Source organism: Melospiza georgiana, chromosome 11, assembly GCF_028018845.1.
Source record: "Melospiza georgiana isolate bMelGeo1 chromosome 11, bMelGeo1.pri, whole genome shotgun sequence".
Lineage (NCBI taxonomy): Eukaryota > Metazoa > Chordata > Aves > Passeriformes > Passerellidae > Melospiza > Melospiza georgiana.
In genome coordinates, this window is record NC_080440.1 from 16,600,711 (window position 1) to 16,628,382 (window position 27,672).

At 39.6% G+C, this 27,672-nt stretch overlaps 1 protein-coding gene across 1 annotated transcript in view; it reads left to right on the forward strand.

Annotated features, from left to right (window-relative positions):
• The window catches only part of DOCK3 (dedicator of cytokinesis 3), a 188,187-nt gene that overhangs the window by 48,120 nt on the left and 112,395 nt on the right, over positions 1-27,672 (forward strand). Inside the window, 2 exon segments of the mRNA XM_058032100.1 lie at positions 13,620-13,768; positions 21,658-21,742. Of these exon segments, the coding sequence (XP_057888083.1) occupies positions 13,620-13,768; positions 21,658-21,742 (234 nt within the window).

The window sequence follows — 27,672 nt, forward strand, 5'->3', positions numbered from 1 at the left end:
CAAAAATTCAGTACTTTTTGGACCATATGAGTCACAGTTTTTTTCTGAAGCCTGTGCTCAATCTTCTCTCCTGGTTGTTATTCCTTATCCTATTTGCTATGAACAAGGGGAAGAGCTCATTCCATTTCTCTTTCCTGCAAGTTTTAGATTTAAATTATTTTTGTAATTTTGTCATTTCTAGTCTAAAAAGTCAGAGTCAAATCCAACCTTTAAAAAATACGATGTTTTCTGGATATTTTCATTATTGCTCAAAAGAATTACCTGTTTATCCATGTGTTCTTGATGTATAATAGATAAAAATAGAGATCTAAATAAATAAATAAAAGTGAGAAGAACGTCAGGTTTCTGCTGGAACAGAGTGAAGAGATTACTTTGCACATTTGCTGAGACAAACTGCAGAAGCTGAGTGAGGAGTCAGCCTATTGTGACTTATAAATGGGTGTGTGGAGGAAGGTTGCAGGTAGCTGATTGATAATTGTGGTAATCTGTCAACAATCTGTCAGTTCTCTCAAAGAAAAAAAAGGAGGACAAATCCCAGTATTTACAAAGCAGAGCCATGCAAATTTGGAGTAGTATTGAAGGCACTTGTTAATAATTAGGGTGATTAGCAATAGATTAATCACGGAAAGCAGTTGTTTCTTTATTACTGATATCTTTAAAACAAGACTGGATTGTATTTTAGATGATTTGTTGCCACATTATCCTGGAGGAAGTACGTTGCAGCAATCTGTGAGCAGGTTTCTATGGCATGTGCCCTGCAGGAAGTCAGACTAGATAATCACAATAATCCTTTATAGTCTTGGAATGGATGAATCTTTAAATCTGTTTAGTCAGGACCAGCTGTGTTGAAAAACAGCATTACTAAAATACAAAAAAAATTATGCTATGAGGTAGGGGATGTGCTGCTCTGATGTGTTTTATATTCTTTCAGGCAAGAGCATTGTATGCAAAAGACAAATGGTTTTTTAGGAGTCTTTGTCTAGTGATGCCTTTCAGAAATGAAGTGCTAATTCTCGTACCCCTTTAAACACATTCTTTGTGGTTTTTGATGACTTATCTCCTTGGTGAGGACAGGCTTTTTGGCTATTTATATAGAAACTGTGGAAAAGATTGACATTCAATACCTTTTTTTTGGGCTTTCCTACGTTTCAAACACTGTAGGGAACAGCAGATATTTTGGATATCCTTGAGTGGGAGATCACCAGAAATGGTTCTGTTGCCTGGTAAAGGTGTCAGGGGGAGTCAGGACGGTTCCTTTGCCTTTCAGGCAGGTTTAGCAGTTGGAATCAGCTGTGTCCTGGAGGGCCCTGCTCTGCCAGACGTGCCAGGCAGCACATAATGCTGCTGACACTGCTTGGCTGTCATTTATTAACTGGAGCTTTTCACCATTCTCCCTGTGCAGTGATGTTTTCCTTCCTTTCCATTTGGCTTTTGTCTGTGGAGCATCCTGAGCCTCAGTGAAAACACCTAACTTCCACCTCAGAAGGTGACCCTATTTAAATTAGATGGAAAAAAGCTCAGGAACTACCTGCACTCCACACTAGCAGGAATGCTTTGGTACTGTTTTTTAGAATAATGAAATGCCCAGAGTCAAAAAACATGTTTTTGTTCTGGCATTACTGGGATCTTTGTTTAAAATCTACAGTTTTAACAAGTGCCAGCCACAGGTCCCTTTACAAATATTTGCCCTGTTTTTGTCACATACGTGAAACAAACATTTTTAAATTGAAGAGGTTGGAATTAATTCTTTATCCTGGGAGTTTTACCTGTTTTCTCTTAGCTTTTTATTTGTAATTCTGCCTCTCATCTTTGAACTATTTTAATTTTTTATTTACCAAAAACTTGAATATTTTACGGAGCGACTGAAAGCAAATATTTAAAAACAGGCTTTATTTATAATTTACATCCTATTTGCTGCATTCTGCTTTCCTTTTTTGTGCTTTTTGTTTAACTGCTAAATTGTAATTTGTTTTCATTCCTGCTGTATTATGGGATGGCTATCAGCTCAGTGCCAGAGTTTAAAGCTCCTCAGCTTCACATGTTCTTTCATGGGGTGAAGTAGCTTAGCTTGCATTTGAATCAGTTATTATTTTCCCAGTATTTTTCCTGAGGCCATGTGTGGAGCTGCAGAAGAAATGACTTGTTTATATAAATCTTACTTTGATGGATCTGGCTCCTCCTAACAGCATTTCTGGCTGTTCTGAAACCCAAACACTCCTCTCACAGAGTATCTGAGTAGATCCTACAGTGTAATTCCATTTGTTTTTTGTTCTCTGGAGGCATCATCCCCAAAACATGGGGGTCTCTGCACCTGAGCACAGCCACCACGGCCTGCAAGGCTCAGAACTGTCCTGGCTTCCCCAATATTCCTCCTCTCACAAGTTTTGTGTCCATGACCCCTCTGAGATGGAGGCTGTAGGAAAATGCTGCTGGTCATTACCACAGCTGCTATTCTGATCTTCCTCTTTAGAAACCTTTTGTTCATTATGTATAAACACTAAAATCCAGACTTGAACAAGGGAGAGAACAGTTACATAGTCACTGGTAACAGCTGCTGGTTCAAGTGTGTGTATCCCTTTATTCTGCACCTCATTTCTCCTCCTGTCATGCTCCAAATTAGGAACATCAGAGATGTTTTGCAGAAATGAGCTGTGGCTCCTGCATTTATTTTCTCTCTTTTTTTTTTTTTTTTAATAATGGTGGGAGGCACAAAATGTGTCTGAGCCACCATTGAGCATTACTGTTAAAACTGTTGATAAATCAACAGGAGTTTGCATATACTGAAATAGCTCAAAGAGCCATAAAGAATCATTACTTCAGTAATGAGAAAATCCTCATGTGTAATGGAATTTTGATTTTCATGCTCTCACAATTTCATGTTTCGTTTCTGATGTTTGAACAGAAATAACTGCATTATAATGCACAATAGAAACAGAAAATTTTGAAATTGTAGGTTTTTTAAGTTAGAAAACAATTTGGGTGATCAGCTTCCCTTCCAAAAAATCCTGAGCTTCCAAGTAAGGTGTACATAATTTCAGTGCATCTTAATCTTAGAAAAGAGTTGTGCTGTTTTTTGAACTCTGCCAAGTTATTATTTTATATATCTATTTTATAAAGACAAAATTAGGGCTTCCAGGAAGGATTAGAGTTGTACTAAACATCTGTGTGGAGCAGTAGAAATGGATCAATCTCTATTGGAACTGCTGGGTAAAAGTGCTACTGATTCCCTTGTGAAGGATTTTCCTATGCTGGGCAGTGGTCTCAGACTTTGCAAACCCACAGACTTTTTTCCTTAGAACTGTTCCTTTGAAGCTGAAATTGTCTCTTTTAGAGAACTGAAAATTACTGGAACCTGTCTATGAGAGGCATAGTTGAAATGGCATTACTGTTTTGAATTTCCATTATACGGTTTAGTTGGAAAACCACTGAAATCCACACAGCAATTTTCTTTAGGAATTCACAGAAATGTTGGAAGACAAATGGTGGCACCATGCCCAGGATCATTAATTACAAAATGCACTAATCAAACCAGTTTGCAAATAATGGTCTGTGTTCTGTATTTTGTGGGAATAATGGTGTGTGTTTTGCTTGTGGTATTCTTTCTTAGTGTTTTAAGTGCCCCTAATGCTACTTTAAAGTGGCTTTTGGCAAAATCTTCTCTAACATAATGAACTTATGTTATATGACCTGCAGGGACCCTGACAGAGACAAAGAATTGTTAAAAATGTTCAAGATGACTCGTACTGACCCAGTCCTGCACATTCTGGGACTTCTTTTGAACTTTTTTCTCTGAAAAAATTGCTGTTTGTCAGGTCCAAAGCACTAATACTCCTTCTAGAGCCCTCCAATGTGTGAAGGAGAATATTAATTTTGTGCCCTGTGGGACAATGTGTGAGAGGAGCTGGGAAAAGGGTGAAAGTATCAGGTTGTATCCTTGAACCCCACTGGATGTGAAGTTCCCTGTTAAGAATGTAAATAGCATTGGAAGAGCAGATGTTTGATTTAAATGCAGTGGAAATGCTTAAGGGAGAAAGTATTTTTCAGCTTGAAAATTTGGCACAGTAAGACACTGCTAAAGGGAAACTATGTATCTGACAGAACTTGTAATATACTGTAATCAGTTTGAATTTCTTCAGAGATATTTATCATGCAAGTTCTAACTTAGCATGACTATTATCAATTAGTTTGGATGTTAATTATTTATTAAGACCACTTCAATAAATATGTCATGTTTATTCAAAGTGTAAACAAAAGTATTTAACTCTACTTTAAAACTGATGTGAAAGGTAATATAATTCTCTGTCATGCAGAAAACAACCTTAAAATACTGATTTTGGTGGAGGGATGTGTTGTATTTGCAAAAGAATGTAGCCATTTAGTTATGGGTAGGAAGCTTTCCTCTGAATACCTTCATTTCTTGTGCATTTAAATGAAAGTAAAAAGTCTGCTGACAGTGTGGAATAGGGGCATCCACACTTATCCAGTAGTGCTTCAGTTTCTTTGAGAGCAGAATGTTTTTGTTTGTTGCTTACAGGTGCATAGCACCAGTCAGTATCAATTGCAGCATCTTCCTCGAGTCCTGCAGGTTTAGATCTTTGGCAGGTGAAGGTCACACAGGTTCCCCTTTTCCAGTCCAGCAGGATAAGGGAGGTCTGCTGGTACTCAGTGCTTCCAGCAGAGGCATTTTGGGTGGCTGTGGTGAGATCCCAGCAGGAGGCTGGCAGTGTTCCTCCAGCCACATGTACCAATATTCCAAGCCTTGTGGGAGCAGAATTTCTGATGGGAGAAGAAATACCTTTGCTGTATTTCAGGACCATCAGTTCTCCCTCTGGCAGAGCCCACATGATTCAGCAAATGGTTTTTTGGGAAGGAAAGGTGCATTATGGCTGTGGTTTTAATGTAAGCAGGAGACACAAGTGTATGAGGAAAATGGAAGGTGATGATGAGAGCAGGGAACATTTGGTACCAATTCTAGTTCTGTTTATTAAAGCTCCTTCTCTGCTGGGACCTCATGTTTACAAACAGGGGAGGACACTTTGGGGATGTGAGGGTCAAAGGTGTCCTTAGCAGCAGTGACCTGGAGATGGGAGAGCTCAGGATCCTGAGGGGAGGGAGCAGGACAAAAAGCAGGATAACAACCTGAAAAAAGATCACAGTGGGAAAAAGAAATCTCTTCCTGTTTTTGGGCTCTTTCCTTGGTGTATTGTCTTTGAGAAGGCTAACTTATCATATCTAGTCTTGTTAGTCATACTTTTGAAGAAATATGATGAAGCAGAATGTGTTGCCTTCATGTTCTGTCCCAACACATCTGTGTCATGATGGAGGCATTCAAGGCTGGAGGGAATTATCCTTAATTAAATAGCAAAAGCCTTGCATGCATATGTTTTTTCCTCAGAATGGAATTTTATCCTAAATGGTACATTGTTACATTTAAGAATGTCTAGAACAAGATGTTCTTATAACATAAAAACAAATAAGTACATTCAACATCCAAAGGATTTGGAACTGAATTAAATCAATGTAATATGAATTGAAAAGGGGTGTTAATGTCACTTGTTTTGCAGTATTATCAAAATGAAGAATTAAACCTCTAAGTTTATCCCTTTCAAGTCCATTTCCATAAGCTTTGTTAAAAGTTTATGATGATGTTAGGAAATGAGGTTAATGTTGCTGTTGCTCCTAAAGGTTTAGGAACTCAATTCACTCTCAGCCCAGCAATGGAAAGCTGCAGGCTGTGCCACAATCTCCTTAGGTGGGGTTTGCTGCAGCCCTCAGCTGTCAGCAGCCAGGGTAGGGCTGGGCTGTAGACAGAGGGCAACTTTAGGGTATTTCTTCAACCAATTTTTTCCTCTTCTCATAGTAATGATCCCACAGAGCCCCTTATATTTTTCCTGGAGAAGACCAGTCTCCCTTCTTTGTATCCTATTTTTTCTGTTAATCAAAAAAGGTAAACAACAGTAATTAACCCCAGAATACCTGGCTCATGCTGGCCAAGGTGCATTTCCTGATGATGATGTTTAAGAGTAGCAACAGCATATGAATACTGATAGTGGGAAGTGTCAGACACCAGAATTGTCTTAGATTTGTTTTAACTTGTTTCTGTAACTGTTAAATGTTGTCATCTTGTACTTGTCCCAAGTTGCTGTATTAGACAACTCAGGCATCTGAAGCTGTAAATAAGGAAGAGATATGAGAGTCAAGATGCACATCTTGACTGCCAGGGAGTGTAATAACTTGTAATCAGAGCTATTTACATGTGTGGCATAATTGATGTTTAGAGTGGAGAAGTTGTTTGTACTATACTGAGTTGCTATAAATAAAAATAGGCTCTGAATTGCACATTAGTGTGAATTAATCATTTAAGGTCTGTGAGGTGATACAAACAAATAGGAGAACATTTCTCTTCTTGAAGAAGAGCAATAGATTGGGACTAACCCTTTGGAAAAACATTTTTCTTCATAATATTCTGTGGAGGGCTCTGAACTGAGATGGGTTGATTTGTTAGATAGAGAGCATTGTGATAACAGGTTTAAATAGTACCCACTGTCGCTCACAGCAGATCTGAGGAAACGCTTTTTCAAGGCAAAAGAGCTTTGCTGATATTGTGAGGATTGTCCTCCTGTGTCCTGCTGTTCCTTAAGTGCTACTGTGGCTGCAGTGCTACCTGGGCTCCCCTCTGCAAGGGGTTTAAAGCTGTGAAAGGCTGTAGGGTGTTTGTTTGGTTTGCAGCAGATAAAAGATATCACCAGGTTTTGGGTGTGTTGGCAGATAGCTTTGATTTAAATACACCATTTTGATTTTGGAACAAAACAAACCATTATTGTTTTTGGTTTATCGTAAAGAATTTGAATACATTTAATTTTTTTTTTTAAATGTACAATCCAATGGAGTTCTGAAATTATTTTGGAGGCAATCCAGTTGTTGCTTTGCTGCACAAGGTTTCTGGTAAAGCATATTAAATGCTCCTCAGGAGAGGGGGAGGTCAGCACAAGCACTGCACAAATGGAATTTCTAATACATTTAGGAGACATGGGGGGAATAAGGAGGGGTGAAAAGTTTGCATATGCACTGCTAGTGTGAGGCACCTGTATCCAATCAGCTTCTCTGTGATTTAGGGCTTCATTCTTCTGAGAATTTAGTTTTATTTTGCAGCTCAGGGAAAGCCAGAATTGTTGCCAGGAGTGCAAGGAACCTTTTTGTGAAGTTACTGATGTAAATTCAATATATCTTTCAGCTTTTGAGCTATTTGGAAGAAGCATAAGGACATAGTATATCTAGAAAAAAAATTACTACTGAAGTATGATATATGGTAATTCAGGCAGGTTATTTAATCTAATAGAAAGGAAAAGCTTGTAGCAACATCCCTGTTTATCTTGTACAGGCTTTGTTTTGTTGGTTTTTCTCTGTTTTTGCTTTCTTTATTGATGCTACATCATTCTTTTTACTGCTTAAGTTCTTCCCTTGTCACATGTCACTATTTTAAGATATTTTACTCATTTTCAATAGCAAAAGTCTGAAGTTATTTTTTCTGTCTCTCTGATTACTGGGCTTTATTACAAACTGTAAATTGAAATGCCCTCTGTGAATACAGTAGAGAATCAATTTAGATAGATTTTTATTGGAGTAAATAATTTCTGTTTGAAGCTGAAAGTTATGAATATTCATATGACAAAATAAGTACAATTCATTATAATGCATCCTTATGAATAAATTGAGGACTAATAAATAGAGACTTTCAGGATAGAAGAATGAAAATAAACCTAAACTGAGATGCCTTTCTCAATCTGTTACTTGATTTGGAAGACTTATGTTGTTTATTGGGCTTGACAATTGTAGAGGCCTTTTCCAACCTTAACATTTCTATGATCCAGTGACTCTCAGTGTTTAATGGTGTCCTGTCAGAGAGGGGTGAGCTCAAACCCAGCCTCCTCTGGAAACCCCAGGATGCTGCCTCAACCCCTAGTAAATGGAGTTAGTAGTTTTAATTAGGAGAAGTTGTAATTTCTTAACTTTATCCTTGCTGGATGTTATTTTCACTTATTTGTTGTTTGTATTTTTTAAGAGTTTTTAAAGTCCATTTTAGTTCTGTAATCCAAGAGGACCAGCTGTCTAGGCACATATGGAGAACTGGTGAATATGTGCAAGTATTAATTGTGTTCTCAAATTGCTTTTTCTTTGGGTGCCAGTCAGGACACCTGTGTACTGTCCACATCTCCCACACAAATTTTTAGCTCTTGCCTATTTTTGTGGCAACTTTGTGTTGACCTGTAGTCTGACCTTTATTGATCAACAGGCACTTGATATATTAATACTCTCTAATTCGATAGGTGAAGTTTAAGCTTTGCATAGTAATAATATTACAGATTTTGAGTAACACTAAACTATAAATATTGCAAAGATATTTAAATTGCAACAGAGTTTTAATACAAAGTAATTTGCTTATTTAAAATCATCCTGACAAAACTGAGAAGAAAGGCAGGATTTTTTGTGTTGTTTCTAGCTTTAGTATTTCCTTTCATGTGCTGATGGTGCTTGCAGGCTTTAATATCTAATGTAGATACCAAAATCCATAACAAGGAACCTGGGAAAAGCTGCTCACTTGCTTTTATAAGGAAAATAATTTTTTTGCGCCCTTCTCCCCCATTACAGCTTAAGGCAGTTTTATAGGGAATGTCTTAAGGGACTGCTGTTGAGAGAGGCAAAATCCTGACTTTACAGTGGTGGTAAATGAAGTCATGGTAACAAAGTGCCTATAAATAGGTCATTGCTGTAATATACCGGTCTGTTATATATTTCCATATGATGTGGAATTTATTTAGAGAGGATGACAGAGGCAGCCATGGTGTTCCAAAGGCACCTGAGGGAACGCAGGGAAGCGAGGCCTGCTCTGTCCTCGGCTGTGTGGGATCTGGCCCAGCCGGGATCCCGAGCTCCGTGCCGGGTGCTGGCCGGGCACGGCGTGAGGGCAGGGGCCGGTGCGGGCAGGGCGCGAGGGCAGGGGCCGGTGCGGGCAGGGCGCGAGGGCAGGGGCCGGTGCGGGCACGGCGTGAGGGCAGGGGCCGGTGCGGGCAGGGCGTGAGGGCAGGGGCCGGTCCGGGCAGGGCGTGAGGGCAGGGGCCGGTCCGGGCACGGCGCGAGGGCAGGGGCCGGTCCGGGCACGGCGCGAGGGCAGGGGCCGGTCCGGGCACGGCGCGAGGGCAGGGGCCGGGCCGGTCCGGGCACGGCGTGAGGGCAGGGGCCGGTCCGGGCACGGCGCGAGGGCGGGGGCCGGTCCGGGCACGGCGCGAGGGCAGGGGCCGGTCCGGGCACGGTGCGAGGGGAGAGGCCGATCCAAGCTGGCCCCACAGGGCTCTGCCCAGCCAGGGAGGCTCTGGGATAGCAGCTTTGGGGCAGGGAGATGAGGGGAAAAGGGAGAAACAGCCCCACAGACACTGGAGCTGAGCAGGGAGACGTGAACAAGCAATGGAGATGGGATCCATGCTGGGATTCGCACCTGGGATGTGTGTGGGCAGAACCCACCCTGACACAGGGGAAAAGTGGAATGAGAGAGAGAGAAGCAGGGCAGAGCTGCCATGGACTGACCCCTCCATTCTGTCATGGTGGGGATGAAGTGATTCTGTGAAGGATGGAGGAGTTTGGGAGTAAAGGGAAAAAACGCTGGGCTTGGGAAGGGGGTGCTTGAGGACAAGGGCTCTTTGTGTCTTCGTATCTCCCGCCCGACTCTGTTGGAATGGCGATAAATAAATTCCCTGAGGGAGTTCTGTTGTCCTGGGATGGTGGTAGGTGAGTGAGGTCCCTGTCTTTATTTCAACCCACAAATATTGTCAGTTCCTCCCCCTGCCCTGGTCGGTGGGAGAATCGCCGTGTTAAAAACGAGAGCAGGCTCCCGGTACTTAAGTTATTTCAGCATTTATTATAAGAAAAAGAAAGGCCTAAAGCAAGGGGGCCCGCGGGCCGAGGAGGAACAGCAGGTCCTGTCGAGGATGGAGCGGCGCCGGTGCTGGGGCTGCTCAGCAGCGATGGCCCCGATGTTCCAGAGGGAGCGGCACGGATTCAGTGGGTCAGAAGCCCCTTTTTATCTTGTTTTTTGTCCCTTTAGTTTGGTTTCTTTTTCTGTCCTTCATTTGCATGGTTTAAGGCGCTCGATTGGCCCACTACAGTTCTGTCCAGGCTGGCTCGTTTCGTTGGGGGTGATGCACTTTACTTAGGTGTGATACGGTAGGGTGAGTACCGTATTTCTTATAACTACCCTTTAAGCCCTTTTATAATATAATAACCAACCTAACAGTACACGCTTAACGATCTATCAGCTATTTTACAACAGTTTCTAAGCTATTTTTAACACTCCACACCAAACCCATCTTTTGGCTTTTGAACTCCACAGAGTCCTTAAAAGAAAAAAAAATACTGCCAGAATTCCACTTTTTGATGCGTAGCTGCACATCTGAAGATTATCCAAACATTGATTAGCGTGACTTGTTAGTTATAACGGATCAAAGAAATACAGCATGTGTTTTTGTGTCTGGGGATAGTAAAATGAGGCAACAAGACGTATTAGAGGACTTGTGTTGCTTGTGAGGAGAGTCCCAATTCATTAAAGCCATCCAGGTTCTTTGTTTGTGACTCATTTTAGTTATTACCATAAAAGTTCTGCAGAAATACTTAATTTTATATTCCAGATTTGCCAAATATGTTTATAAATGCACACAGCAGGTCATTCTGCATGGACTGATAAGGTGCTCTTTGCTTGGGATGAAAAAATGAGAGGTTAGAGATTGTATGAAAATTAACTGTGAAACAGAATGAATGTTTACACATCAGACTAACTTGCACATCTTTTATTTAACTACTAACAAGATGATAAAGTTTCAGGTTTATTTATGGTGCTACTCTTAACTAAAATGGAAGGATTTTAATGCTTAAAATTTGGGGGAGCAGAGGGGATAGTTTCTTAAATGTAGTGTCTGGGGCAATCTCTAATAGAGGTTTTTTACACAGGGGTAGGAATCCTGAGTAACTTAGCTTAGTGTTGAGTTTTGAAGAGTTGTTTTTTTTTCATCTTGAAAGAGAGAAGTCATTAAAATGTGAGTATCTTCTTCCTTCCTTCTCTCCCATGTGCAGCTTATTAGTCCCTGGGCTCCTGTAGTGTGAGGAGGGATGTTAGAAACTGATTTTTGACTCCTTCAAACTCCCTTCTGCCTGCAAGCCTGGAATTAAGCCACTTTCAACTCTGTTCCAGCTTTGCTTTCTCTCTCATGAGCTTTTTCCTTCACTCTCATGGATCTTGCATCTATGGTTCTTTGTAACAGTTTCCCTGAGATCACAGCCACAGCCCTGCTGCCTTTCACTTTCTCTTCTTCCCTTCCTTGCCCTGCACCCTGGGTTTTCTGGAAGGATACCCTGTGTTTAGCTCTCAATACTTGTGCATTCAGTTTAAAGCAGGTGAAACACTTGTGCTCTGTAGTCTCCTTTATTTGTATTTAAAGTAAGTACTTCTGGTACTCCTTGGCTTGTATAAAATGACTGTTTAAACATAACCATAGAACATACTGTAATTTAACCAGCATGGTGTTCTGGACCTGCCTGCTTTGACAGCCTTAAACCACATTACAGGAATGAGAAAGAGCCTCTCTTAGCAGGTTTACTTGGGAAGTCTGAACATGATGGTTTGGGACCTAATTCTCATGATCATTTCATTCCCAACTGGTTTGTTATTAAAATATACCTAATTTGCTATTTTGATACTACCAAGCTCAATTGTTTTCATTTTGTGTTTTGGAAAGTGACAACCTTTTATTGTTTACATAAATAGCATATAAAATGGACATTTCCCATACCTACTGTCATTGGCAGCTTATATAGGATTTACTTGTGACCACATTTAGTAATAAAATCTGAACAAAATGGAGTCATTTTAAGCTTATCAGCTATGCATGATTATCTTCCTTGCATAATTTTTTTTCAGCCCCAGAAATTTATGTCTTTCTCTTAGGTCTAGTGTCTGTTTTTCTTTCTTTCAAGTGGGACCAAAACCAGTATTGATGCAGAGTTGAAAGATCGTGCATCTTTTCATCTCCAAATTGTTTGATAGGAACAACTGATGATGCCATCTGTGCTTAACCTGCTTCAGCAAAACAGATGTGTAATGAGGTTCAGAGAAATTAAAAAATGCTTATCAAAATGGATTGCATTGATGTCTGTTTTCCTAAGTCATGCAGATCTAGTGGTCTTATAGGAAAACAAACTCAAGTAGGTGGAAGTTCTTTTTTCATCTCATCTCAGCTATTTTGGGTAAACAAGTGAAAAACACTTGTTCTAATAATGTGTTGCAAGAGAAAACACTTATGTTTCTCTTTGTGGCTGTTCCCCTCTCAGATGCAATCTGGGTAGATGCAGGTGTCTGTGTTTAGAGGGCTTTTATAACCCACTCATGTAGAGGCAGAGATGTGATCAAGGCACTGCCAGCTGATCCAGTCTCCATGTCAGTCCATCCACTCGCTGGTTTCCCAAGTGACATTCAAACACTTCAGGCTTTGCAGAGCCAAGGGATGGAGCTCAGCTGTTCAAAGAACAGCATCCAGCTGCATCTGGAGATCTTGTTTTCCTTCTTGGGCTCATCTTTCATGGCACCTTGGCTATTTTATGCAGTGTTGGAGACTGGATGGAAACGAGCCCCCTTGACACACAGTCCTGACCCAGCACAGAGACAAAAGGGACAAATGTCCTTATTTTATCTTATGAGTGGCCTTGGTTGTTGGCCTTAAACTTTCCTTTTTGGGGAATTCACAAAATTTTTTTCCCTGCAGGAAATAACTGTATTTCCACTTCTGTCTGATTTTGGGGGATTTGGTTTTGGTGAAGTGAGTTTTTTTCCATAATGGAGTAAAACCAGTTCCTTTGGAAAGGATTCCAGTGTTAGTTCTGTAAATTCTTGGGGGTATTTTCTGTTTGTCTTTACTGATAGCGGTGGTGTGGGGGTTTTATATTATCTATGGTAACTTTTCTCTTTCAAAGTAGTTTTTCTGGTGGATTTTATCATTAATTGCTTTAGTCCATTTTAGAGTGCCAGGTAATGAAAGTTCACACACCCACCCCCCTCATACCTGGCTGAACTTTAGTAACTGGAATATCACAAATAATTTCAAAATGCTTTTTTGTTGTGGTGACTCATTGCTGACTGTTCAGAGCCATTCACTTAGCTGCTGACAGAAGTAAACTTTTTCACCTCTATCACTTTAAATCTAAAATTTTACATTTACTGTATGATTGGAATAAGCGATTCCTGCTGTGCCTAATGAATCCTCTTATTCAGCATTAGGTTCCATCAGCAAATGGGCCTCTTAGCAGATTGAGCCTAAACCACAGGAATAAGAAGTTATTTAGTATGAATTGCATCAGTTAACACTACTTTTTGATTTAAATATTTTAAGGCTCACAAAAACTGATGTTCCTCTAGGGTAATTAAATGAAAATTGGGTAACCTATTAATCTCTCTTTCTCTCTCTCTTTCCAAACTTATTCTCTCCCCCTCTCTTTCTTTCCCCTGTTTTTTCCCCCTCCTTGCCTCTTTCCTTTTCTCTCTCCCTCCTCCCCTTGCTCCCAAAAATGTGCCTTTACAGAAGCATAAGGTCGATCTTTTCTACAAGCTGCGGCACGTGATGAACGAGCTCATTGACCTCCGCAGGCAGCTGCTCTCGGGCCACCTGACCCAGGATCAGGTGCGAGAGGTCAAGAGACACCTCACAGTGAGGCTGGACTGGGGCAATGAGTAAGTACTGGCTCCTGTTTCTTCTCATTCTTCTCAAGTCACTGTTACTAGCAAAAAGACCCCCCTCAACGTTTTTTTTTTTCCAATAGTATTTGTGCACAGGGAGAACTTGGGATTATTTGAAGATCAAGTATAACTTTTTCCTGAATTTATTGCCTTCTACAGGGAGTTTTGCTCTTGGTGTGAAATGAGCTGTTTACCAGAAGGCCTTTCCAAGGGTTCCCTGCACTTATAAAAGGATTAAGTCACTTCACTAACTTGGTGTCAACCTAGAGAATATTAGGCCTGGGAGGATGTGTTCAGAGGTACTTAAAGTAGATTTTTCTTCCATTAAGGAAATATTTTAATGGTTGTTGCAAAAAGTAGAGCATCTCACAGTTAACCAGGGACATGGGAGCTGAGGCTGTGATATTTAGACTTTTTGTATCATGGCACTTCTCAGAGGTTTAGTTTCCTTGGTCAGCACTGTGGTGATTTTGTGGAGAGGTTCTTTTAAAGGCAAAGACAGCTGCAATTCATTCACACAGAAATGATAATAAATTGTCATTAGACAACAACCAGCCCTCAGCCAGACTTGTGTGTTCTAGGATATGGATCAGACAGGTAAGTTGTACATGACACACGTGACACTCACTCTCAGACAGAGAATTTCCCACTGGGAGTGGGATTAGTGCTCATGAGCATGTGGGAGTGGGGAGGAGTCCTGTAAATTGACAGCTAAGGAGAAAATCCCAGTGTTTTTCATTAAGCTGTGTTTGATTCCATTCCTTGGTCACCTACCTCAAAACCCCCTCTGAGGAACATACCTGAACACCCTGATAAAGGTTTAGCAGCCCCTTTGCTGCACTTCATTTCTCTCTTGTTGAGAGAAAGCTCTGAAGGACATAGACCAATAGATTGCATCCAGTCTTTCTGCAGTGCAGAATTACGGATATTTTCCATTCTTATTCCCAGTGGAGTAAATAGGAACCAAGAGATTGTGTTTGAGCATTACGCCTGCCTGGTTTTGCTCAGAGTTTATGATCAAATTAGCAACAGGAAGCTGCAGAAATGCTGTGAGGCTAAAAAAGGATGAGGAGAGCAGAGAGCAATGCAGCAGTGAAGAGAATAGGTTGTTCCATGAGGTGCCTGTAGGCCTTTTTTATGTAAAACCATTAAATAGGAATGTAATTCAAACTATAAAGGTAAATCTAATGCATGACAATTATGGAGAAGTCTCAGTGAAATTAGTAAGTATGTTCAGGATTATATTCATCTACTCAGGATGCTTGTTTAGGAAAAAAAAAATCTGTTTCTTACTGCAGGTATTAAAATCCCTAGAGAAAGAGATGCATGATATCAGAGATACATGCAGTATTTAAATGTAAATGTCTGGGGCTTCAGGGGTGTTTCTGCAACATGACTCTTTTTCCACAGAATTTCTGGAAGAGTTCTGCCACTTTGTTCTATCCCCCTCTCTGAGGTTTATCACAGAACTTATGACCACCTGTGTTAATCTGCTAAAACACTAATGACTTTCATAGATATATGCACATAGTACTGCCCTTTCTCAAGTATTATAAAAGTGTTAGTTGCTATTCTGTCATACTTGAGATTTGCAAATAAAAGAAATGAAAAACATTGTTAGTAATGTACCTTAATGTTGTCTGAGAAGATTGAGTTCCCTGCAGTTTGAGCAGGGCTGTAATTACTCAAGACAGTACAATGTAACAGGAGATATTCCATTGCCAGGCAGCTTTCAGGAAATAGTCATCTCACACATCTGATATACAACATGTTTGCTTATTTACTGAGAGACTTTTTTTTATCCTCACCTTGATCATCAGTGAATTGTATTATTTGGGAAGGAGTGATGCAAACATGAAACTCCTACTTCTTGTCATCACCGATTACTGATTGTTTTCACTTTGTTGAACTGGTACAATTTTCCCTGAAATACGCTGGCAGTGGCTCTGGAATTCATCCCTTGTGTCCTGGTAGGAGCTGGTGGAAATCAAGGGACAGATACCCTGTTTGAATGAATAGCTACAGGTTGCGTTTTTAGTGAAGGAGCTCATTTAGGCTGTTTGAAAACCTTCTATTTGCTTCATTTTCTGTGCTTGCTGTAATTACTAAGAAGTTTTGCTCTGTGGTTTGGCCTATTAAAATGTGAGAATTATTATTTAGGAACAATTGCTGCTAAACCCCCCCTGTATTGTTGCTAATCATTTTGCTAACACTATAATGATTGCCCCTTCCTATAGCCATTCCATTTTCTGTTGCTTACACATTCTCTCTCCCCTGTACAAAAGAAAGGTCCTGGACTCATCCTTTCTTTCATTCATTCATTCCTGCTTTCTTCCTTGTTCCACTTACCCCCAGGTAGTTTAGGTTTGTACACATGCAGGGCTGACATTGCTGCTACAGAGGTTTTTGTATTTTCCAGTCAGAATTTGGTACCTTCAGAAGAGCACCTTGATGATTTTAGACTTGCACTCTAAGGATCTCTGTGTATTTTTGCACAGCCAAAATCTTTCTGCTGTTTTATTTCCTCCTTATCTTGCTGGGCTTTATACAGAATATTGCAAGTACTTCTGCTTTCTAGCAATGTTTCACTCTGATACAATTGACCATAATATTGATCTATGGAAGGCTGAAATGCTATTGGAAGTGTCCAATGGTCTGTGAATAACAAGGCAAAAGTTGTAAAGCATGAAGCAATTGTTATAAAGCTGAAGTGTGCTATTTATCATCTCATTTAAGTCACATTATAAGGTTGAATCTTCAGTTCTTCATTTCATTTTCTATCATGTTTCAAATCAAACAGATACTTGATTTTGAAATTTTTGTTTAGGTTTTTGCTTCTTCATGAATGGATAAGTCTTTCCACTTTCACTGTTGCTTAGAGTAGGAAACCAGAGTGAAGCTTTTTTGCTGATGAGGAGCTGTTTCATTGTGGAGACTTTTGCATCAAAAACAGATAAAGGAATCTGCCTGACAGAGCTTCTATTTGAAATGTGAATCCTCTGCTTCAGTGCCAAAAGCTAATTGCAGCAGTATGTGCAATACCTTGTGTGCCAGAAAGGCAGATGAAGCTTTCTTCAAAGTAATTCAGCTTGAAAATCAGAGGTCATCTCACCTGATCTTCAGGACTGGTTCTTTCACATTAATGTAGCATCTGTCAGGAGATTACCAGAAAGCATCCAGCTCTCCTTGCATACTCAGGGAAGACACTTCTTTGTGTCTTGTGTGGAATGTGTATTCTGTGTGTTGGGTCAGGAACAGAGAAAGGAGGGGGAGCCACAAAACATCTTGATATTTTTGACAGATAAAAGCCAGTAAACAAGATGAGTTTGTAGGCTTTTATTACTTTTTAGTCAAAGGTTCTTCTTTTTTTCCCATAAAATGTTATTAAAATCATTGCATTAAAAGAAATTTTCCAAATAGTTGCCATAAATTCTGCACAGAAAGATCCACAGGTAGCCAGAAGTTAAAAATGAGTGTTAAAAAAGAAAAACAAAGGGCAAAATATTAGCAATCTATCTTTTACACTGTCATACAAAGAAAATGAATCACACTTTTAAGGTCATGGTTTTTCTCCTGCCTGAGAATTGCAGTTGGAAAGCCTGCAGCAGCTGGTTAGTGCCTACTAACTACTGACATCCATAACTGTGGGGGGCAGGAATTGTGTGATCTAGTGAAGTCAGCACAGTCTTGAATTTCAAAAAGCCCTAAATTTCAGTGCTCTCACTCATAGATTATTTTGGGGCTTGGACTGATTTATCATCTTGTCATATTTTCTTGACATAAAAGGAGTAAGAATGACTTTTTGGTAGTATTGTAACAATGAGCTTCAAGTTAGTAAAATGCACTTGGAGATAAGAAGTGAAAGTACAGATGATACCTGTTGGGAGTATTAAAAGAGGTTTTATTGCAGTAGCTGTCATTACATCAAAGGAGATCAAAACAGGAATAACCAACTTAAACAACCATGAAGAAATGCCTTTAAGAATTGCAGGAAGACCAGCTGCCATTTCTGTCTGAATGTGCAGCATCTTTCCCTCTCCTTGGGGTAATGATTGAGTTGGGATTAAAGGGGTAAGGAACTTTGCTGAAAGTCAGTCTTTGAGGAAAACCTGAATAACCTCCCTCTCCATAGCCTGATAATGCCATGCTCAGAAGTATTTGCTACAGTTCCCTTTTATCAGTTCCTAGCTAAGATTATTTACCTTCATCTCATCATCCTCATTTTAAGAAATCATTTCCTGTGTAGCATTACATCAGTACTTTACTAATTTCTTTGTAGATTGCAGTCCCTGCAGGTTTTTTGTATAACTGAACTTAATTCTGTCAAAGAAAACTACTGAGTTGTATTAGCAGAGTCTCATTTTGACAAGCATGGTTTGTTTCTTCATGTACTTAGTTTTCTGTGGATTTCTGTATTGTATTTCCTTCAAAGTCCATTTTAAAAGTCTGTACATAGTTTATGTGAATCACTGCTAGTATCATTTTCTTTCCCTTCACCACCTTTATTTGTGTGAAAGAAATATAAGTTTTATTAAGTAAGGCTTTGATATATTAAGAGAAAGAATAAAAGAAGAAGTGGTGGCTGCAAAATTAAAGCTGGAAAGGTTGAGGTAAAGTAGATGTTTTTGGAGCAAAGGGGATGATGAGATCTTGCACCCTCCAGAGATGTGATGAGCTCTCCCAATCTGTTCCTCAAGACTGAGTTTGCATCTGAAAAGTTTTTGGGTTTTTTTACATCAAAGGCCATATTTCTTCAAGGTTCTTTTAAGAAGAGTTGTGCTGACTTGTGGTTTTATGAATTCTAAATGCTGTAGTGTTTGTATTGTAAATAAGTGAATGTACTGGAAATTAGGACTGCTCCTCAGAATTACCATTAAACCTAAGTTGTTTTTTTTTCTAGAAGCCCAGGTAACCTTGAGTTGTGTGTCCATCCCTTTCACTATTAAAAAGCCCTCTATTTTTGTCAGTTGGCTTGATTTCATATTACTTGAGAGAAAATTGTCTAGAGATTTCAGGTGGTGGATTTTTATCCCCTAAAGAAAGAAAAATCGTGAAGACTTTTATGTAGATGAGGAGAGTGTCTAAATGCCAGCTGGAGGGATCCCAAACAGATGCAATCAAGAGGTAATTGATAAGCTTGGGGATATTTTGTAGGTATGCTTGGGAAATGTTTTTGAAGGGCAGTTCAGTGTGAAGGCAGAATAAAAAAGCACAAGCATTTGCTGGTAAAAGGAAGTATTGTGGAGACAGGAACTGTCAAATAAACAAACCAGCACATTATGTAATTTTTATGCATGCTCTGTTTTGGAGAAATACTGCCTGGCAGCTGGGGCTCTTCTATCCCCCAGTGTTTGATAATAGAGAGGGAAAGTGGGCCACTGACTGTCACTGCCATCTCCAGCATTATCTTGTCAGTCCTTCACAGGCAAAAAATAATTGATACAAATTGAGTGTACAAACCTGGCCTTCCACCTGCACAGTAAATGGCTGCATGTTTGTGCTCCAGCCAAGACACCCTTATTTGCTGGGAGCAAGTGTTGTGCAGGATTAACATAGTATTAGAGAATGAGAATCTTCTGGGCTGAAAATCCACGGTGTTAAGGGATTTAACTAAAAATAGGGTATTAGATAAGTTTCACAGGGATGCTGCTGCAGTTGTGTTTTACATTATTAAGCAGAAGATAATACTTTTGTCATGTTCTGAGTAATGAGTGCAGGCACTGCTTCACCCCAGCTCTCCAGAGAGCTGAAATGATGTGAACAGAACCTGGTCAGGCTGGGATTGGCTTGGCCAGGTTTTCCTGGAGAACTTTAATAGAGCTCAGTGTCTGCCCTGGAACTGCAGTGCATACACAGTGGCTTTGATGGTGTCAGTAAGGAATCATCTGTTCCTATCTGTGTGCTGAGGGGAAATCCCTTTATCAATGGACTTCAGGGTGGGAGTGTGCACACATGTGAATGGCAGGCTGTTTTGGAGGTTGTTAGATACATTCAGGAAAGCTTCTGGGAATGAATTTTATGAGCAGTAACATTAAAAAAAAAAAAACAAAAAACTTTGCAGTGATCTCTGATTTTACCATTTTTTGTATTATATTTTTTAACTTTCTGTGATAAGTAGGCTCAACTGGCAGCTGCAGGTAAGGATTACCCTAGTGTGTCCTTATTTTAATCTTTTTCATTTGGTAAATAGATGCAGTCATTTTCATTGTTGCAGCTTCAGTTTTCAAATACTGGTCCTGGGCCACAGATACTTGTGTTTGATAGGTTTAATCAAAGCAAAGTGTGAAACCATGACTTTCACAATGTAGCATTAGAATTTACAATTTGGTATTTGATATGAAACTGCATTGGAGAAGGAAAATTATATTTTCCACTGAAAATATAATTGATTTGAGCAAAGAACTGAGAACTGGAAATTCCAGTTGGTCAGTAGGGGGTTTCAATGACCATACAGTGCTGCCAGGGCAAGTGAACAGGGCTGAGCTGTATTTTGGAGATGTGAGGGTTTAGGGATATAAATAAAGAAGAAAAACCTGCTTAGGCAAAGGTTCAAAAAAAGAATTATGGAGTTTGGAAACTTCTGGGTAACGTTTAAAAGCACCTTGGTGAGCAAAGGTAGCTGAGCTTCTTCCAAAGAGCTGCTTCTCCCCAGCTGTTGTTTTAAGCCAATTGCTCAGAAAGAGACACTGGATTGCCTGGAGCCTTCTGTTATTGCTCCACACAATTACTCTACAGTACCAGAGAGGTTTTTCTCAATAAAATTTTTCATTTGCCATCAGGAACAAGTCTGCAGAATGTTTCCCTCTCTGATTACAAAATTAAATTGGCTTCTCCTTTTCTTTTATAGTTTGTGACAGGAGTGCCACAGTAATTCGTGAGGGCACCTCTTCTGTTTGGTTTTTCTCTTTAAGACTGTTAAGAATTTCAATATAAAATGTCTGGAAGTGAAGTATCGAAGTTATATAAGGCTAAAGCAGGAAAATGGTTAATTCATGTGTTGGGTTTCTTAAAAATTTACTCATAATAATAATGTTTAGTGTAGCTTTTTATTGTAATGCTCAGAACTCCTTGTGCCTCAGAAACTGAAGATCTATGGAACAAAACTTGGGGTTTGTCACCTTTAAGGTTGTCTTGTTCTGCAGTCTACAGTTATTAATTAATCATTAACAGTTTGCATTTATTTGTCTGGATAAAGAATATCTTATTCTGTCTGCTCCTCCTGTGAAGCTGTGACCTGAACTGCCTTCTTTACAGCTGAATTCCTTGTCATCTTTGCACTGGTATTTTTTTTGTCAGTTTATATAGTTGATTTAAGTTGATTAATTCTCTTCAGAATAATTAAAAACATTTTGTGTATGTTACAACTACAGATTAATATTATTGTTATTGCAGTTATTGTTTATTACTAACAAAAATTACTGTGTTTACATGGGGGTGAAGTTTTATGAGCACCAGGAATATCAAAGCACCTTCCCAAGACTCAGAATCTGTTGGCACATTCGAACAGGACTGTTAATGGAACTTTTTCATTATGTAATGAAGGATCTTTGTCAAATACTTCAGCAGCAAACAGAATATGAACTCTATTTGCCTGCTGCATTTCCATGTACAAAATTACCTTGTTTTGAGTACTGCACCAACATATTGGCCAAAAGCTTCCCCTGTGTTAATTGCCAGAGCTCCACTGAATTTGGGGAACAAAAGGTAACAAATTTGTAGGGGGATTTTTTGATATTTGCATTAAATTTTCTTTAGAATTGTTTAATGGCTAACAATTGCAGTAGGACTGGAATAGCTGTGTCCCTGCCCTGGAGGAGGCACATGCAGGAGGTGCAGGTGACATTCATGGGCCTCACTGACACTGCTCCTTCCTTCTCTTGCAGACATTTGGGCCTTGACTTAGTTCCACGGAAGGACTTTGAGGTTGTGGATTCAGATCAGATCAGTGTGTCAGACCTTTATAAAATGGTAAGAAATTCTATGGGAGATTGCTCTGAGTTTTCACTGTGGGTGGGAAAGAAGGGAAAATGTTTTTATTCTTTACTTTTACATGTTTCTTTGTTTCCAATGGCGTTGTTAGTTAAATGTCTTCTTCATTTGCACCCTGATCACCACAGCAGTGTCTCTCCTACCCTAAGCAGTGGCATGCTTTGATACATTTTTATTTCAATTTACAAAGTAACATGCTGTTAACTCTTGGAAGGGTCTCTGAGTCCAGAAAGTCTGTGAGAACCATTATTTGATTCTTTGAGCAGATTTGCAGATAAAGAATACTTAAGTGAAAAGTCTGGGTTTGTGGTTGCATGGATAATAAACATCTTTGCCCTGTTGCAAAGACTTTTGAGCTCACAAAAAAGGTGAGAGAGGAGGGAGACCAGTGCATAAGTTAATTTAGGCAAAACTAATCCTTGAACATTAAGGCCATCCCTGGTGTATGTCAGTGCTCCTTGGAAAGCATGGAGTTTGTTTGAATATTTGGATTTTCAGGTGAAGCAGTACAATTCCTTCACTGGAGTGAGTTCCAAATGCTGTCATTATTAGTCACTTGTACAGTCCTGTTTGTACATAATGAAGTTGTTTGGGAAATGGGAATTGTGCCATTAGTGAACTGTAAAGCCAGTGATGCATTTTACTACCTATGTTTGGATTCTCTGTTAGTAGGACTAATACAGATAATTTTGGTTTGGATTGTGATGTAACTGTAGAGGGAGAAACAATATGTATAATTCAGAAAAGTGAATGAAAACCCTTCCCCAAATGCTGTTTTATCAACAAAAAACCCTCAGCAATTATTTTCTACAATTTCTTCATTTCATATCTTCCAAAGAAAATAGTTGTTTTCTACATAATGTTATTAGTGTGTCGCTCACTCCTAGGAAGCTTTTAATTTCCTGTTTTAAAACAGTTTTGACTTTCAGTTATTTAAAATTAGGGGCAGAGAGGTCCATGTGGCTTGGTGATGGGTCTGGTTGCAAGATGTGACTTTTGCTTAAACCAAGGGCATGTTTTGTAAACAAGCTGGGTGCTGTTGCTGCTTTGGATTATTTGCAATGTATAATAATAGATTTAATGGAAAGAAATAAGAATTATTGGATAAGAAATATGAAAGTGCACCAATCTATAGTGCCAGTTTTTACAGTTTCTTCCTTATTTGCCATGGTCTGAGGAGAATTTGGTGCCAGTACAGCAGAGTTTTCCTTCAGCCCAGCCTGGAAATAACTCGGTAGCAAATTCCATCAGTGAAGACTCAGGGTGTGAGATTAGCTGCTAACTAAGGATTGGCTTATTACTCTGAGGTTTATTCTGCACATTTTTTTACTCTGAGTACTTGGAGTACTGCAAATAGGCAATATTTATTGCCAGAGCAGCCTGATTATGTCACCCTTAGTCCTGTGACTGTCTCTGTGCTGCTCCATGCTGGGCAGGGCTCAGGACAGCGCCATTACTCACTTCACACTTCACTGCTGCTGGGGTCTGTGGATGCAAGAGGACAGTGCTGTCTAATCACATCTCTTCACAGTCAGGAGGCAATTTCAGGGACCAAAGCAGCTGAAAACCTGTTACATTTTTTTAAACTTAAATTTGGTAAAAAATGAAGGAAAGGTATATTGGTGACTTAGGTTGTTTTAAGGGTTATTTCTAATGTGGTTTGGGGATTGTTTTTATTACTTAACAGAAACCCAGGGAGAGAATCCTCCTTATTTGTGACAAAATACTTTATGGATTCTCAAATGAGCAGTGAGGTTTTACATTGAAAATAATCTTGCAGGAGTAGTTGTGAGAGCCAAATTACTTTCTTATATTTTCAGGATTGTGGGATGTTAAATGTAACAGAAAACACTCATTAGCAGAGCAGTGGGTGAGGTAACACATCAGACTTTTCTCTCTGTGACAACAGAGATTCAAGCACTTTTTATTCAGCCATTAGACTTAGCTCTGCTCTCCTTGATAAACTGTAAGTTGTTACATTTGAGCCTCTTTTAGCTCTCATGTTTCATTGCTGGGTGTGTTTGTGGCTGCTGGGTGATGCTGAATTCATCTCTCTGGCAGAGCTGTTGTGCTCTGAGGCCTTGCACATCCTGCTTCTCCATGTTACTCATTCTGAAGCTAAATGCCAGTGGCTGCAGGATGCACAGCACTTGTCAGGAATTGTTGTTTTGCTCCTGAAGGAAAGCAAATTGCCCTTTCCCTATGACAATGTTTGTGACTTTAACCAATGTGACAGAACACTTTTTAAAAATACATATTACTTTTGAATGGTGGGAAAAGATGTTCTCAGAATTCTGCCACAGAGCTCAGCGCTGGAGCTGCCCCTGGATTGAAGTTGTCATTTAGGAACACAGAGTCCTGCAGGATGTCAGGAACACTTGGATGGCACATTTTAGTGGAAGGGTTACAAGACACAAATGTCTGAAGTCATTTCACAAATCAGAAATGTTCAAAGCTGGTGATTAATTATGTTTAGTTTTTCTATAAGGTTATTGAAGTGGGTGTGTGTCTTCAGGACAAGTTCAGGAGGTGCATGGAAGGCACAGCTGTTGGCTGTGTAACTGCTGCAGCTCAGGCATTTTTTCCAACTGTGTGAGAGAAATGCCATGAGTTCACCAGAGTTCCTAATTTAAAAAAAAATAGAGTTCCTAAATAAATAGTTTCGAATTAATGCTGCCATCACCTCGTAGGTGTTTATTCTTTATTCAAATGGTAAATGTGATTGGTAAGATGGAATAGGCAAGAAAATAAGAATTCAGTTACCCAAAACTCTTCTAGATAAGGAAAACAATTGGGCACAAACTGGACAGAAGATCAGGAAATCTTTGTTGATTTCTCTTTTGATTTTCTTGGTTGTCTTTGTAAAACAAAGCAGATTGGCAGAGAACGGGTTTGTGTATGTTGGGTTCTAAAGCCCAGTAAAAAGTCAGATGAGAATATGAAGGCAGAAAGCAGTTAAAGAGTGACTTGGGAATGGTGGGATTCACTCACCAGGCATTGCTGGGGGAAGGAATGAGGAAGAACAGCTGGTAGATAAGATACCATGAGGAAGAGGTTTGATGAGAAAGTGGAGGTAAGGAGAATTGATAGTTCTTTCAGTAAATTAAGAACAAAACCACAAGATGCTCGTTAACAGGCCAGATTGGATAAATTCAGAATTCTTCATTTTCTCCAGGCATTAGAGTAAAAGGGAAATTGAGATTACTGAAAGCCAGTTTACAGGAACAGAATTATAGAGAATATAATAGAATAGCACAAATGGGTAAATAGAAAAATTAGAAAGGCCATTAATGCACAAATTCAAATAAAATGAGCAAATGTGGTCAATTGTATCAAGAAACAGTTTTATATAAATAACCTGGTACTAACTGGGAAGCTAAAAGAAAGTTTTTATACTGGGAAAAACCAACTGGCACATGATGCAAGAAAATAACAGGGCACTTAATGTCCTTCTTGCCCCCCTGAACTCTGGTAAGGTGGTGATGCTCTCAAGAGGTTTTCAGTTCCAGAGGATTTGGAGCTGTGTACATTCCAGTTGGGATCCTTGGAGAAGCCATATCAGACATGTTAGTGATAACCACTGGGAAGATGGGTAAGGTTCCAGAATACCAGCAAAGGGCAAGCCAATTTCACACCTTAAGAACAGATGATGGAGGAGGAGCTGGTAATTTTTGCCTCCCTGTAAAAAATGCTGGGAAATAATAACAATAATAATAATAATAATTTTTTCAATTTCCAGAACATAGATAAGTCTAGTGGATGGAGGAGAAGCAGCTGGTCATATTTAGATTCTGGTAAAGGTTTTAAATGTTTGTTTTAATTTAAATTCTCCAAAGGTCATTAGTTCTAAATGAAATGACTGTAATGTAAACACAGAGCTAATTAGAAAACACATACAAAAAAAAAAAAAAAAAGAATGGTTGCCAATAATTTGATTAAATAGGAGGAGGGATGAATTAGGTGAATTTCTTGGGGTTATCCTCCATTTTGTAGTACTTAAAGTTCAATGTTTAATTGAGGACTGGATGCTGAAATAAGGAGTCTGCTTACTAAATATACAAAATCCACAAAGTTGGAAATGGTCATTCTGATTCTTTCAGTGGAGGTAAGGATCAGAATTCCAAATAATAGAGCGAAATTTAAGAAATTATGTGAAAAATGTAGTATACCAGGGAGAATCATAAATGTAAGGTTTTAACTCCTGCAGTCAGTTGTTGGCTCTGAAGTGCAGATTGGGACACTCCAAGTTTAGGTGGGTTTGTTGAGGAGATTTGAAGGTTGTAATGGAATCACAAGCTGAATCAATTAATCTTTTCATCCTAATGATGGATAAGAAAAGAATCAATAGGCCTAGATTTCAATAGCAAGGAATCAATTTAAGCATCAGAAAACACTTTGATGAGGAAAGATCTACAGAACATTGTGTCTGTGAAAGTTTGCACAACCTTTGCAGACAACTATTTTTTGGGGAAAATAAAGGTTAAACTGATTTTTTCTTTTTTTTTTAGAATAAATAAAGATAGATAATTTCTTAACAGTCCTATTTTTATATCACTTTGGAAGGCTTTTCAGGTTGGAAGGGGCCTCAGGGATGTCTAGGCAAACTTTCTGCTCTCAATGCAAAGTCAATACTGAACTCAGACCAGGCTGCTCAGTGCTTTGTCTGGTTGGATGTTGAAATTCCTCAAAGGAAAGGATTGAATGTTCTGATGTTGTCATGGCTGCCCTGATGGGGTTACATTTTGCCTTGTTGGAACGTTGGGATAGCCCATGTAAGAGTTGATGACCACAGTATTGTGGCCAATGCTGTGCAGCTCTGGGGAGAGCCTGGCTGCCTCTTCATGCTGGGAACTTCATGGTTACAGGAAGGCTGCCTCAGGTCTCCTTCTCTTCTCCAGACTCAAAATGCTGCATTCCCTGCATGCTCCTTGTGCTGCTTCACTGGCCTTTGCTGAATGCAGTATTTCAGCTGTAGTTTGCTCAGTGCTGAGGAAAAATGAATTAATGTTATTCTAGTCTGCTGGCTCCATTTCTGGTAACAGAAACAGTAAATTGTTAAATGTCCCTGTGCCTGAGTGCTCCCCTGACTTCTGTTTGACTTGCTTTAGTAGGACCCTGCCAGTCTGCTGCTTCCAGACCCCTGAAAAATACACACCATCAGCCACTACCTCTGGAGCCCAAAAATCCTACTGTTCATTAGGTTTTTTTAATCAAATAAGGTTCATGAAGGTGTAAGTTTATAGCTTGGTACAGGACTGCTGTGGGAGACCATGCTGAGGGCCTTGCTGAGCTGGGGAGACACAGCAGCCACTAATCTTCCCTCATGTACTGATTTGGTTATTTTACCTCAGGGGAATCACTTGATCCAGGATAATGTACCCCTGATAAATCCATCTTGGTTATTTTCAGTCACCCTCCCATCCAAGTAGCCAAAAATGGCATGGACCCTCTGGGCACTCTGCCTGGCCAGAGGCAAGGGCACATAAATGAACTCAGTCAGTGACTGCATTGTTATAACGTGGTCCTGAAGCATGACAGCAGAGAGTTAGTCAAATCTAATCTTTTGGTTGTGGAAAAATATAAAACCTGAAGTTTTTACCACTTAGTGTCATAGATTTACCTCATAGTGTACACTCTGTAAGCAGCAGTGTTTGCTAATGAATCTCTTCAGACCACCTCTCATATTTGTGTTGCCTGAGTGTCTCACTTTCTTACTTGGATTTAGAGATTAATTTAATCAAAAGAAGTCAGGACACCTTGCATAGCTTCAATAACTGGTCTTTTCTATGCCAGCTGATTCTGAGTGGTTGCAGGTGACAAAAAGATGAATAGGCAACTCAGCCAACTTGAAGGCTTTTAACATTCAGATGATGATGCAGTAGATACACAAACAATGGAACTGAAGATCA